Consider the following 14,605-nt stretch of genomic DNA (forward strand, 5'->3'; position numbering starts at 1 on the left):
CTTTGGCGGCATTGCATACGCCAGAACGCCCGACTTGACTTTCTGAAGCCCAACGCGACAGGTCGCCTCATCGCTTTATGCGCGCGAACGGTATGCGCTTTACCCCCGCTCTTGCCAACAGGCGAATCGCGGCTGCGCGTTTTTCACGGCAAAAATAAATTCGCCAAAAAATAGCAAGTTGTTGAACTGATGAAGGAATATTTTTTTTTTTTTTTTTTTTTTTTTTTCTTTTTTCTTTTTTTTGCAAAAGGAACAGCTGACCTGCGAGAAGGCTGGAGGCAAGTACAAAAATAACAAATGCACAAATTGCTAGCATCGTTTAATTTTTCCCCCCTTGGCGCAGGCATATAAACATACACGTAAGTTAAAGAGAACTCTTTTCTTTTTTTTTTTCCCCACTGATATGACTCGATAAAAATTTACAACAAACGTTGCGTACATATTAACCCTTTGTGATAGTCCGTGCGAGCTTGCATGCGAAAGGAACTCTGCCTGATTTACTCCTGCTGAGCGACGGCAAACTTTTGCAAAGGCGATTGCAAAAGGATAACAAAGAATAAATACACGTACATGTTTGCTATTCGCCCTCTTTAGCAGCCAGTAGAGAAGTACACTCATCCCGACGAGGCCACATCAACAGCCGACTTTCAAAAGTGAACAAACTTCCATCCCGCTTCGCTACGTTCCGTTTTTTTTTTTTTTTTTTTTAACCAATTAAGCTGTTGTCAAAATGGTTAGGGTCGCAGATAACTCCTTGAAAACGAATGTAAGCTTAGAGAGAGTGCGTGGGGAAAAGGCTTCTTCCCCGTTTGAGCGGTCACATGTAGGGCTAATACCCCCCTACCCGTATGCCTATTCCACATTCTGTAAAGCATAACTTTGTTCCCTGCCCAGTTGCTGCTGCAAATAATTTACTGCCATACGGGAGGGGCAAAGCACACCACGAGTGGAGCCTTACCACCATACATATACCTTTTTCCATGTGACGTTTGTCCTCTTCCCCCGTCTTCGCAGATCCACCAGTACCACATCGTCGGCAGAGCCATCCCAACGGAAAAAGATAAAAACCCGAACGTGTACCGAATGTGCATTTTCGCGAAGAATGACACGAATGCGAAATCTCGATTTTGGTACTTTATGAAAAAAATAAACAAGTTGAAAAAATCAAATGGAGAGTTACTAGCTTGTGAGCAAATAAGAGAAAGGTTCCCCCTTCGAGTAAAAAACTATGGGGTGTTACTACGTTATGATAGCCGAACGGGTACCCACAACATGTACAAGGAGTTTAGGGACACCACAAAGGAAGGAGCCATTGCTCAATTGTATTCCGAAATGGCAGGAAGGCATAGAGCCAGAGCATCATCCATCAGTGTCATCAGGATATCAGAGATAAGTGCCAACTTGGTGCGAAGGCCACATATTAAGCAGCTGCTTAAGAAGAGGCTACGCTTCCCGGCGCTGCATTTGCCCACCTTGAAAAAGGAGTACAGAAGAAAATACGCAGCTAAGAGGCCTTCTACGTACAGAATGTAAGCACAAGGAAGAAGGGTTTGGGGGAGGAAGAGGCCTCCTCCGGGTATGTATTTTCAGGAAAACCCTGCTCAATTGTATTGCCAAACCGGAGCACTGTGGAGCGAACAACTGGATCATGCGCAACGGGAGAGAGAAGCACAAGAGGAAAGACCCATGCTGCGTAACAGTGCCAATGCCAAGGAAACGTTTGTTTTATGCCTTTTTTTTTTTTCCGGCAAACTTGTGTGTATATATATATGTTTATATGTTCCCTTCATTTTTTTTTATTTTCACATAAAATTAAACCGAAGAAGGATATCAACTATTGAAAAGCTTTTTAAAAAAAAAAAAAAAAAAAAAAAATTCCTGCATAGTTGCCGCATCGCCGCGCGGCAGAAATGGGAAAGGCGTATCCCCCATTTGGTAGGACTCCCCAACGTGGGTGTTTGAAAGTTAGCAAAATGGTACCTATCACATCCGCGTAATTTTTTTTCCCCCCAAGGTGTGTTGAAATTTAAATATGGTGACAAAAATGTTTTCACTATTCTCCCATTTTGTTGCGCAAAAGGAATGGTAGAGTTTCTCTCTGACGTTAACACCTCGGACGGGGGAAGGAGAGATGGTCCCTCCCGGTAAACATAAGCAAAACGTATGCACATAATTAACACTAAAATGGGTAAAAAAAAAAAAAAAAAACATGGTACGGCAAAATTTAAACATTAGCAAAAATGCCTTTCTTTTACTTCATAACATTTTGGTAAGAAACAAAAAGGTGTGACCCACTTGATGAACATATTCGTGAGCGGCTCCCCTTTGACTGTTCTACACGTACTTAAATATAGCCGTTCGTTGTATCCCCCCTTAAGTTTTTTTTTCCCCTCCCTTTTTGCTTAATATTATCGCCACATATTCCAATTTTGTTCATTTTGTGTGCATTGGGGGGAAATTTTCAAATAAGCTGCTAACTCGAGGGGAGTCACATTTTATACGTTTTTTTTTTTCCCCCCCAATGCGGAGTGCACTTCGACGGGGCTGCTTAACTACCCATTTTTTTTCCTTTTTTTTGGGGGTAACCGAAATGGCTTTTTTTTAGCATCTCCGTACATTCCAAGTTGCATTATATTATTGGCTCTCTTCGGAGATGCCGTTTGTTAAAATTGGAACGATACAGAGAAGATTAGCATGGCCCCTGCGCAAGGATGACACATGACGTTCGAGAAGGAATGTAATTTTTTTTCTTCTTTTTCGCAAGTTTATCCCAAGGGGTGGTTAAAAAGAAAGTGGTATTTAACATATACATATGTATGAGCAGTGATTTACGGTTTTCACGAAATGGCATTTTATTTATTTATTTTTTTTTTTTTCCAACCCCCCTTTGTGTGATTAAGTAAACAGTTCGCGGGCACATCCAAATAAGGTTCAGCTGTTACGTGGGGAGAAGTTCACATGCACGTCGCATTTGAACCATCTTTAGAGGAAAAGGCACAGCGTTGGGGTAGAATGTCCCCTCCGATGGGGGTACACTTGGTGGAGAATGCTTATAAATGTATAAGCAAACATTTCGCAAAGGCGTAAAGATATGGCTTCACCATTTTATGTGCCATGCAAAAGTAGTGTTTCTTTACGAGTGCCCCCCTCCCAAAGGCAAATAATCACATTAACTGCAATGGGATCAAATGGGGAGAGATGGAAGGGCGACTTCTTTTCTTTTCTTCCCATGGAACCGAACAAGACAACCTCTTATGTAAGCACCACGGCGATGAACACAAATGACGAGGTGAAACTAGTGGGTCGCATTTCTTACCACCGCGCTATGTTCTCTAAGAAGCTCATCATATGCTGCCATTTGGGCAAATTTCTCCATCGCGCCCATCTGAATGGCCAAACGAACTGTTTTTCCACGCCCATGGGGGTTCTATATCGTTAGGGCATTTTACCCGCGGTAAGGGGGCGAAAGCAAAAGTGCTCATTTAACCAAAGAGTAATTTTCTTCCACTTGGAATTTATTTTAAATACGCCGTTGCACTGTACTTGCAGGTTATAATGAGCATAAAAAAAAGGGAAAAAAAAAGAAAAAAATTATTCCAATTTAGCCAAAAAATATTACTTTTTAGTTTTTTTTAAAAATTTTTTCTTTTTTTTGGTAATACCCCCGGCGGGATTCGAACCCGCAACCTTTGGATTAGAAGTCCAACGCGCTATCCAATTGCGCCACGAAGGCTTCAAAGTAGAAAGCGTTCTTAATTAAAATATTCCTAACGAGTAAATATTTTGTGGAGGGCTTGCCCCAATTTTAAACGTTCAAGTTTAGCCCTGAGCGTGCATGTACTTTGGTAGTTATTTGAGCCATCTACATGGCACCTAATTTAACTCAAAAAGATTCACGAGCGGGAGAGTGGCCTTCCAGATTGGGTCAAATAAAAACTCAGGTGAAGCACCACATGCAATTATTTCATTTTATCCTACTCTGTATTATTTATTTGTTAATCGATTTTTTGATCAATTTTTTAATCAATTTTTTAATCTACTTTTTGATTTATTTTTTGCGCGGAATTTTATGTTGGCAACTTGTGAGGTGACGCAAACGTTTCAAAATGCAGCTCCGCGAAATGGGTCTGACCCCGTTGTGCTCCTCCGCGTGGGGATGGCAGAATGGAATGACCCTTTCGGAGGGGCGGAAGTAGGAACTGAGCCGGTGGGACCGCCTCCCCTCAGCGGATTATTCACCAAGTTGAGTAAATAAAACTTAGCCACTGTGGTAAAAGGCGTTCCTCCGCGCAGAACATCGTGAGGGGTCCCAATTGGTAAAGCTCACTTTTTTTTGGAGTGCTCCTTTGCCCTTTTCCTTCGTGCCTGCTTGCGCGTGGCTATTTTCGCGGCCTCACGAAGTCTCATCAGAGGCAATAAAAGGGAGCAAACTGGCCCAGTTGCCAATTTTGCAATGACCACATCGCGTTGGAAGTTACTCCCCCACAATCTATAATTTTCTTTCCCCTCGAAATTGCCTACCAAAAGGTGAAGAGGCAAAAAAGGGCACCCAACTTCCCCTCCGTTTAACGCTCGCGCAGGTGTATAATTTACAAGGTAATGTTTTACAGACACTGTTTTGGGATGAGGTCATTTTAGTTAAGCTCTTCTCTTTTACAGAAGGGATGACTCTTCCCACCTCCGATGGGGCACTATACGGTACAGGACCCGATTGGGGTAAACGGCCGGCAAAAGGGGCTGAGCTTTCACGCAGAGCAACCCGCAACGGTGTGAGCACTAAGTGGAAGCATTCGCAGCAGGAACGGGAGGCATAAGTTGTGGCTGTACCTACACACGCTACTACTATTTGCTTGCATGTGCTCACGATGCCCCCCTGCGTTTTTGCGCTGTTTCCCTCTTTACTCAGCTAGCTAACCATTTTTATTGCTATTTTAAAAAAAAAAAAAACAAAGTCTTCTTCGTTTGTCACATTACACGCAATCAGGTAAAAGAAGCTTCAAATTTCGCCATGTGTGTGCAAGTGTATGTACATTTATATATGATTAAAAAGGAGGGAAAAAAAAAATAAAAAAAAAACAAAATACTGCTATGTAGGGGTTATCCACCATATAAGAGGGTACAGCGGCAAACACATATGTACAGGCACCAAAAAACGCAGTACAGTACACACGCAAAAAGCACGTATACGTCAGCAGCACATGCGCGTAGGCATATGCACAACACGAGACATACGCGCGAACATGTAGGGGTGAGAGGGATGCAACACTTTCGGCATGTCACATCACACCGGTAGCCATATTGATAAAGGTTCCAAACTCTTAAAAAAAAGGGGGATGATGTAAACGTTCGTGAAATCCCCCAAAAAGGAATAATAAAAAAGAGTAAAAAAAAAAAACGCACTTTTAAACATCTCTCCCCCACTCATACACGAATAAGTATATTTAATTAGAGGCACAAATTTAAACCATGTAATGTAGAACACGTTTGGTTCGCCAGACGGTGGGGTGCACATGCAAAGGGGTACGCACACGTGCATGCAAATGCATATGCACATGTATGAGTGTACATGTGCACGTTACACATACGGTTAAAAGGTGTAGTAATTAAATAGACAAATTTGTTTGAGAGTTTCTAATGAGAAGCGTTCATGAAAGGCAGAGTGGGGAGGAGCGCGTGGAGGTGTGTGCGGAGGTGCTCGATGACTGTGCGAAGTGGAGGTGCGCGGTGACTGCACAATGTGCAGGTGCTATGTAACAGTGATGCGTGTAGCGTGGAGGTGATGCAAGTGGACACACAGAACGACACAGATGAGTAGGCAAGGGGGGGGGGGGAGCAACGGGTGGACGGACGGGCAACGGTGGCGGGGTGCATCGGGTGGATAAATGGCAGGCGTCTCTCTCTGCTTTCATGAATAGGGTAATAAAAAGGCAAAAAAAAAGCAAAAAAAAGCAAAAAAAAAGGTAAAGGGTATGCACACACATATATACATTTATTTATACCTAAAACGCATTACGAAATAAGCTGCACAGAGGTATACACACACAGAATAGGTACACAGCCAAACGTACGCTCAAGCGGCAGACTTTTGCTGGCCGCTATATGCCCGTACGAAGGGCGCATGTACACTTGACGTTAATTAAAATGGAGTGAGGGTTTAAAAAAGCTACATGGCGTGGGGGGAGGTAATTAGAAATAAAAAAAAAGAGAGAAGCGTATTTTTAATTCAAAATGGGTTAACAAAAAAAAAAGGAAGGGATAAGGGGGAGGATAGCGAGAAGGGGGAGGATAGCGAGAAGGGGGAGGATAGCGAGAAGGGGGAGGATAGCGAGAAGGGGGAAGAGAAGCGGGTTCCATTTTTATATACATATATAAATATACGCATGTATGCAAAAGAGACACCTGTGTGTGTGTGCACGCAGTGGGTATACAGGTATATATACAATGGTGTAAATTATCATCGCAGGGTGAAAGGGGGGGTAGAGCACATAGGGACGTAAATAAGGAGGTAAACGCGAGGGGTAAACGCGAGGGGTAAACGCGAGGGGTAAACGCGAGGGGTAAACGCGAGGGATAAACGCGACGGCTAAACTCGACGGATGAACTCGGCGGATATACTCGGCGGATACACTCGACGGCTAAACTCGAAAGGTAAATTCGCACGATAAACCAACACGGCAAAGTCGCACACACGGAGTTGTTTCGATATATTCATACAGGAAGCGTGCGCTTCTTAAAAAAAAAAAAAAGGGGAAATCCGGCTATACGGGAACTACTACCGGCGCCTTTGCGACGTACGACGGGCTGTAGGCTGCAAAGGAGAATATCGCTGCGGTTACGGTGGCTAAGGGGGGGAGGAAAAAAAAAAAGAAAAAAAAAAAAAAAATGAATAAACGGGCGAACAAGTTAACGTTAAAAATGGAGTGCCCAAATGACGCTCCAGTTAACACTCCGAATGTCGCTCCGAATGTCGCTCCGAATGTCGCTCCAAATGTCGCTCCCGCTAACGCTCCGCTAACCCGAAAAGGACACCGTGATGATCCAGGAAAGAAAGATGGTCCTAAAGAGCTTCAAATTCACGCAGGAGGTGTTCAAAAAGGAGAAGGGGCAAAACAGGCTCTTCTTCTTCACCGGCAGATTTGCATTCTTATCCACTTGGGACTTGTCCTTGCCTGCACCGGCGGCTTCATTCTCTTCCGAAATCTTGGCCTCCACGAGGCCCAGACCAATCACACTAGACACTGCACAATGGGTGGAACTCAGCGGGATACCACAAATACTAAAAAATAGGACCACCAACCCGGAAATAAGTTCAATGGTGAAACCTCTCGACGGAGTAATTTTAATTAATTTCATTCCCACCGTCCTGATGACTCGATAGCCTAGCACGGACAGACCAAGGGACATGGACAGACCCCCAAACAGTAGGATGTACCACTGAACTTTTAGCTTCCCCTTAATGCCATTATTGTACGTGTTAAAAACGGCGGCAAAGGGGCCTATCGCATTAGCCGTGTCGTTTGCACTTTGGGCCACCACCCCCAAAATGGCACTAATGATTTGAAGCGACGAAAAAACGATTTCTGTCTCGGGATCGAAATTTTCGATCACCGTTTGGGCTATGTTACTATTGGCATTATTGCTACCACTGTTAATGCTGCTGCCAGCCCTGCCCAAATTTCCACTTTTTTTTTTCTCCAAAAGTTCATTCTTCTCCTCCATATTCTTCATGTTGATAACCGTTTGGTAGTTCTGTTCAGCTTGGTTTTTCCTCTTTTCACAGTGGGGTAAAGCCTCCCCAGCAGGTGCCGCTACTCCTGCTGTGGCTCCACTACCTCCCTGCTGCTGGGCCGCTCCTGCACCCCCCTTCGGCTGCGTAACCTGGGTCTCATTCGAAGCAACCGAGTTCAGGCTACTATTGTTGACGTTACAAATGGTGTTGTTATTTGCATCCTTTCCATTCTTTTCCAAATCGTTCATCATGTCGTCCCCAAATAAATTTTTCCTAAAACTGAAATTCTTCAACCTCTCATTGTACACTACGTAGATGATGATGGATCCTATGCAGGTGAGGATGGAGGAGAGGACCAGGCAAGCTATGGTGGAGTAGAACGGGTTGGCTGCACTCCAGTCTTGAATGTAACATGGCGATGTGGTGACGATCTGTTTGTCCTTTTTCATCCTACACTCCAAATTTAATACTATGGGATTCTGGAACACTAAGAACACACTAAACGGTAGGGTAATCAGAAAAATGAGGAACCAATACGATCTCTTAATTATTTGAAAAGAATTTCTCCTCCGGAGTATCAAATGCCGCAGTAGGGTAAACGCTACAGCTGAACAACTTCCTGCCAAAATGGGGGCTGCAAACCAGGATATTACAATGCTGTGTATTTTCTCCCATTTAATTGACTTACTATGCCCTGCTGCCAGTCCGAAGCCTAACAATGCTCCTATTATACTGTGCGTGGTCGAGACAGGCAATCCTAAACATGTCGCTATGGCTAGCCACATGGTTGCACCCATAAGGGCGCAAAACATCCCCAGCATCAGAAATTCGGGCGCATCGTAAAAGGCTTCAAAATTGATTATTTTTGATCGTATGGAGTCTGTGACTGTCCCACCAAGTAAGGAAGCTCCTAATGCCTCAAAAAAGAAGGCAATTATTAAAGCTTTCTTAATGGTTAGTGCTTTGGATCCTATGGAGGTGCTAAATGTGTTCGCTATATCATTTGCTCCAGTCACAAATGCCATAAAAAAACATGCTACACCGCTCGCGATGACCAACCATAACATGTCAGGAGTTGTTACCATTTGACTTTGTGAACTTTTTTGCTTTTTTATTACCTACTCTGAAGGGGGGCGGAAAAAAGCGGCACGAAAATGTGACGAGCGGTCCATACACAAGGGTATGGAAGTGTGAAGAACAGGTGGTCACACAAAAACTTTGAAGCGCTGCAATCACCCTCCAAACGTGCTTTGTTCCTTTCTCAGGGCGGAGGCGGGGGCGGAACTGCGCGAATTCCGCCGCTCCCTTTTTCGCCCTCTCCAAACTTACATAAAGTAACAAAAGGGGGTTGTTTGTACGGGGAATTTTCCACGCGCTGTTTGCAAGTGAGCTCTTCGTGTGAGTATCTCCAAGTGAGGACCTCCACGTGATGGCTTAAGCTGCTGTGCGCGTCTGTATACACCTGCGTCGCCCTACTTTGTTCTGCTCCGCGGTGCGTTAAATGGATCTACTCGGGTTAGTTCGGAATTTTTCAGTCGTTCGAGTGGACTCTGGCAAAATGCTCAGCCGCCTGTTTTAAACCGAAATTAATCGTGCTCAACTTGTGTGGGTAAAACTTTGGGTCTCACTCGGAGGGAGATACTTTCGTGTGAGTATTTGTAAAAGTCTTGAATAGCAAATCAGCCTATGCGTTGGGGTTAAATATAATTTTGTTTTAATTTATTCGGTTTGTTTAATCTGTGCGTTCAACGTTCAGCGTCTGCAAAAAAGGGGGGCAAAAATGTGGAGGCGGATTAGCGAGGGGGTGGCAAAAGGTTGAGTTCACGCGAAAAATGCATGGCACACTGAGCACTTCGCAACGGAACGATAAGTCAATATGGCGTTTGCCGTTATGCACATGATGGGCGCGCACTGGGGTGAACTCTCCCCGTGGGCAGAAGCATATACGCACGATACACACACATCAAGCATTCAAAGTGATCATGCCACTTGTACGCATCTATGACGACAAAGGGGGTCGGCTGGGGGAGCAACACAGACATTCCACACGCCAATTATGCAACTCGTTCGTCGGAACGAGTAACCACGCAGGGTAAAAAAAAAAAAAAATATATTCTTAAATTCGACGCGGCAAAGATTGGAAAAATACTTGCATGGAAAAACTCTGTTCAATTTTTTGCATGAAAAAAAAAAAAAAAAAAAGCAGCATGGGCACTTCGGATAAATAAGCATTTTTCCCCGTTTTCACGAGTTAAAAAGTGGGTTGCGGGGGTGAAGGTATAACACATATAATGTCATTAATAACCGCTGCAACTTATTTGACGCTCCCCGGGAATACTCTCCACAAGCATATGTACACAACTGCATAAACGCAATGTATTTGCTGATCGGGGGGAGCTACGCCACGTCGCGCGTGGAATGTGCACATGGAACACATGCATATAGGTGACGCGGCGAGTTGGGCAAGCGAAGCAAATGGCGCAATTGGCACAGCTCTCATTTGCCGCTTTCCCTTTGTTCCTTTTTCACTTACTTAATGGGCCAAAAAGTTTTTTTTTTTTTTTTCCGTGATTGAAGATGAGGCAAATATTTGTAAAAAAATATCCCAGCAAAGTAATACGTACATTCACATATATATGTACATAAACATGCGTGTACTTTTTTATGCATAAATGGTATAATATGAGTAGATGACTAATTCGCGTACATTTTGGCTTATAAGTTAAACTTCGTAAATGCGTAAATGCGTAAATGCGTAAAATGAGTAAACTGCTTAAATTGCTTAAACTGCGTAAACTGCTTAAATTGCTTAAACTGCTTAAACTGCGTAAACTGCTTAAACTGCGTAAACTGCTCAAATTTTGCAAACTTGCTTAAAAATCTTTAAAAACGCGTAAATCGCTATTTTTACATATCAACTTTTCGTACATAAAAAGGGTTTTTTTTTCTGTTGGTGAATTTTGCTTTTTGTGTTTTTTACGCTTTTATGTATTGTACTAACATATGTATAAAATTGTATAAATGAAATGATGCTCTTCGGTTTGTACAATTTTTTTGACAGTTTTTTGGCGCCTTTTTTTGGTGAATTTGGCGAAGTTGTTTAATTTGTTAATTTGTAATTTGCTAATTTGTTGAATTTGCAATATTGCTAATTTGTTGATTATGTTAATTTTGCTAATTTGCTAATTTGCTAATTTGCTAATTTGCTATTTTGCTAATTTGCTAATTTTGTTGATTTTTTTTTTTTTTTTTTTCTTCACTTATCTGCATTATAATCTCACATGTTGGTTTTTATACCCCTTCAAAAAAAAAAAAAAAAAAATCCGCACTACACTATACATTTGGAGGGAATGTTAAAAAAAAAAAAAGAAAGCAGTGCACCAGGTATGTGTTACTTAAGTGTATAAACGAACGGCAAGCGTAAACGTATTTATAGTACAAAGTTGTTTATGGCCTTTACATAAGCACATCCTATATACATATATACTTAAGTACATTACATTTATATACTTAAGTGCTGTGCATGCTCACTGTAGATATATATGTTATACACTCTGCGGGGAGATGTCACGTGCGGGTAGGGGAGAGCGCGTGTACCGCATAGCGTGGAGGAGCTCTCACCCAAAACATGAGTTTTTTTCGTTGTTTTTTCTTCTTTTTTTTTTTTTTTTCTTTTTTTTTATTTTCGCAAATTTCTTCTTCACATCAAGCTGCGCGGGCCCTACAACGCAGTTTCGCGCAGTGTCGCTTGTTCTTTTGGTTCATTTTAAGGGGGTACTCGGTAAATTGGTAAATATATTGGGGGGATCTTTCAAGCGGGGGAACAACCCCTCGCCGCGCAAATGTAAAGTACGACTAATTTACGCGTAATGTACGCTTCTTATGTACCTGCTATGCGCACGTGTTATGTTCACTTGGCGATCTGAGCGTAAAAAAAAAAAATTTCCATCCGACATGTAACATTTATATATACATATGTATATATGCGCGCGCTTTGGGGGGGAACCCCACGTCCGCAGCTGCCATTTTAATGCTGCGCCATATGTAAAATTATACTCACATACGCATGTTGAACATATGCAAAATTTTTCAAATTTGCTACAAATGTGCCAGTGGTACAAGTATACGTGTATACATATACTTTTTTGTGACCCCTTGGTGGGGGCCAACTGATGCGCTCACTATGTGTACGTCCGCCGGAGCCGTATTGCAACTCCGCTGCGTGACCAATTCTGCGCCGGGAAGAAACTCGTCACCAGGGGGGTGGATCCGCTTCTCGCCTGTTCGTTAGCCGCGTTCCCTCGCGTTGCAATTTTTTTCTTCTTCCCCACTGAGAAGCCAAACTGGCTTGCTTTCCCTGCATGCGAAAAAAAAAAAAAATGCGCGCCATGGTAAAAAGGCAAAGGAACAGAATGATATAAATAGCGACAAACAAATCATGAACAGTGCGTGCAACTCAGTTTGACGCGTAAATGGGCATTAAGAAAATAAATTCCTCTCTCATGAAAATAATAGCAGAGCTGTATTTTTTTTTTTTATTACGTATGAGTTACACCTGTGTTTGATCGATTATGTCAACTGTATATTTCGTTCAAATGAAAATTTGTACAGCTCTGCAAACGTTGCTCTGTGTGGCGAGCATTTCTGTGAAGCGCCTTTTTTTCCGTCCAAAGCAAAGCTGCCCCTAAATTGATGTTGCAAAACGGAAGAGGAAATAAAATGCCCATCATATGTGCCCCTGTAGCTATGGGGACAGGCACACAATATGGACCCTCTTAATGTCCACATTACGGAGAACGTTTTTTCTGCAAAATGGGAGTTATACCGTGCCACGGCAGCTTAGCACTATTAAAAAGGTTTAACTACCAGGGATGAAATATCCCCCTTGGGGAAAGCAACAGGGTGATCATTCTCCACCTGCACAGTGCGGATATGACCGCTCGGTTGCGAAATTGTATTATTATATAAAATGGACGCTTAACCCGACTATTGCCTCGCTGAGCAGGTGTGCCCACCTTACATGAACTGCGTAGGAATACACCGTTTTCACATTTAACCGCTGATTCGGTTGCTACTGGGATGTGGAGGCATTGCTTTTAAATGTAAACCTCCCCACATCCACGCCATGTCAACCCTGTGATTGCTAAAAAGAGGTGATCAGAGTACCCGTTCTTTTCCCTGTCTATTAAACGTGCACCCGGTGAAAGCCCCTTCACGCAAAAAGTATGTACCAGCCGAACGTACGCATTCGTCTTGTGCATAAATGTCATAAGGTTTTTTTTCCACCTGTTTACGCCTTTATGGTCGAGTGGGCAGTTTGCATGCCCGTTCGCTAAGCACCATCGTATGAGATGATAATGTGAATATTTAATTGCACGCAGGGATGTACGCCCCGCGGTATGGGCACATGCTCACATGTGCAAGTACCCGTGGGGAACCCTCTTGGGCATTCATCAAGTTGGAGTTTCGGCGCCGCACAGTAAAACCAGCTGTTTGTGCCTCTCTGCGGGGAATCGTTTTAAGATGAAAATGCGAAACAGACTCGAATGATCAGCACAGCGCAATGGCATCCAGCTTTTTTTTTTTTTTTTTTTTTTTTCTCTTGCGAGTTGTTACTGTGGGGGAAATTCAAATGCATACGCGTGTGCAGAAGAGGAAATGAAAGCAGCCCCAATGTCGCAGTGTTGTACAGTCGCACTGCCGCAGTGTAGCTCTGTGCACAAGCGGAGTGGCCACGGGGTTTTCCTTTCCATGCGAAGCACGCATTGGAGGGGGGCTGCCCATGCGCACGTTGCGGAGAAAGGCCGCTCCTCCCGTAGGCCCCCCTCAAACGTGCTGCAAGGCCTTCTTACTCTCGGCCTCGTATTTCAATTTTCGAAAAAGCAAAACGCTTTGCACAACCGTGTTTGTAGCATGGCAGGAAAAAAGCAAATAATTTTTTGGCTTAATCGCAAGGGAGTATCTCATGAATAATATACTATAGACGGCCAGAACGGCCGTCATTTTCTCCGAAACGAACATGGGCAATTTCTTCAAATCGTTGCAGCCTTTGGTTGGGAAAGGAAAGGGAAGGGAAAGGAAAATGACTTTCAGCATGAGCGCAGGGGCGCACCGTGCGCGGCGGCTACTGTAGACATGTTAATACCGTGCCAAATGTGCATGAAGGGAGCAGCGCGCTTAGTTTTTTAAAAAGGAACAGCGCGGTTAGCTTTTTAAAAAGGAACGACATAGTAGGCTCTCTAAAAAGGAGCAACACTGTTAGCTCTCTAAAAAGGAACAACGCGGTCACATTTTTGAAAAAATTACCCGCGAGGACGAAACCCCAGTTGGCTAGGGGAGCCCAAAACATGATGCTAAACGCGTTGCTTTTCACATTGTGAAAAAATGACTTAGCTTTTGACATGATGAACTGATGTCTGTCAACTGTTGGAAATGTTTAGCTTGGCATAAATGTGTGTACATTCACGTGGGTAAACACAATGGGGGGGAAATATACACCTCCTGATAGGTAGTCTTCCTCACTGCGTAAGAGCGTCGTGGACATGCCAACCAGATGAGGAGGACGTTCACTACGTTGCAGTGGCCAGCTTGTTATCAACAGTGGTGACCAAAAAATGTACACTCACTGACATGCACACAGAAAAAAAAAGAAAAAAAAAAATTCAAATGTTCGCTAATTGGCCAAATGGAGTGTTCCACGTGGAAGGAAAAAATAGTCGCTCTTTGGGAGGAGCAATTGGCAGGCTTTCGAAAATCAGAGGGCAGCGTTAAAATGAAAGAAAAAAAGAAAAAAATATATACATATATATACATACATACATATATACATACATATATATACCTTTTTTGGCACGTGATTTTCCCCCCAAGTGTAAC

At 43.2% G+C, this 14,605-nt stretch overlaps 3 protein-coding genes across 3 annotated transcripts, besides 9 other annotated features; 1 reads left to right on the top strand and 2 right to left on the bottom strand.

Annotated features, from left to right (window-relative positions):
• Positions 1–336: 336 nt before the first annotated feature.
• PVX_082965 (60S ribosomal protein L18a, putative) lies at positions 337–1,836 on the top strand. Its single transcript, XM_001614142.1, has 2 exons — positions 337–766; positions 1,015–1,836. The coding sequence occupies exons 1-2, from the start codon at positions 731–733 to the stop codon at positions 1,531–1,533; spliced, it is 555 nt and encodes a 184-aa protein (XP_001614192.1). The 5' UTR covers positions 337–730; the 3' UTR covers positions 1,534–1,836.
• A 387-nt stretch (positions 1,837–2,223) lies between these two features.
• Positions 2,224–2,487: a microsatellite.
• A 2,634-nt stretch (positions 2,488–5,121) lies between these two features.
• Positions 5,122–5,141: a microsatellite.
• Positions 5,142–5,214: 73 nt separating this feature from the next.
• Positions 5,215–5,236: a microsatellite.
• Positions 5,237–6,236: 1,000 nt separating this feature from the next.
• Positions 6,237–6,264: a microsatellite.
• A 357-nt stretch (positions 6,265–6,621) lies between these two features.
• Positions 6,622–6,650: a microsatellite.
• A 164-nt stretch (positions 6,651–6,814) lies between these two features.
• Positions 6,815–6,844: a microsatellite.
• Positions 6,845–7,011: 167 nt separating this feature from the next.
• On the bottom strand, positions 7,012–8,754 carry PVX_082960 (phosphate transporter, putative; the record flags this gene model as incomplete). The annotated part of the gene is made up of 1 exon (XM_001614141.1): positions 7,012–8,754. The coding sequence occupies one exon, from the start codon at positions 8,752–8,754 to the stop codon at positions 7,012–7,014; it is 1,743 nt and encodes a 580-aa protein (XP_001614191.1).
• Positions 8,605–8,705: a microsatellite.
• A 2,138-nt stretch (positions 8,755–10,892) lies between the features above and the next one.
• Positions 10,893–10,916: a microsatellite.
• Positions 10,917–13,555: 2,639 nt separating this feature from the next.
• Positions 13,556–13,750, bottom strand: PVX_082955 (hypothetical protein, conserved; the record flags this gene model as incomplete). Its single annotated transcript, XM_001614140.1, has 1 exon — positions 13,556–13,750. The coding sequence occupies one exon, from the start codon at positions 13,748–13,750 to the stop codon at positions 13,556–13,558; it is 195 nt and encodes a 64-aa protein (XP_001614190.1).
• Positions 13,751–14,218: 468 nt separating this feature from the next.
• Positions 14,219–14,267: a microsatellite.
• Between the last annotated feature and the right edge of the window lie 338 nt (positions 14,268–14,605).

The sequence above is a fragment of the Plasmodium vivax genome, chromosome 12, assembly GCF_000002415.2.
Source record: "Plasmodium vivax chromosome 12, whole genome shotgun sequence".
NCBI lineage: Eukaryota > Apicomplexa > Aconoidasida > Haemosporida > Plasmodiidae > Plasmodium > Plasmodium vivax.

What these genes read in the sequence shown, in the direction of transcription:
- PVX_082965 (XM_001614142.1), top strand. Translation starts at nt 731, where the DNA reads ATGGTTAGGGTCGCAGATAACTCCTTGAAAACGAAT. An exon ending in ATAACTCCTTGAAAACGAAT is followed by an intron (nt 767 to 1,014) that starts GTAAGCTTAGAG and finishes CCGTCTTCGCAG; the next exon opens with ATCCACCAGTACCACATCGT.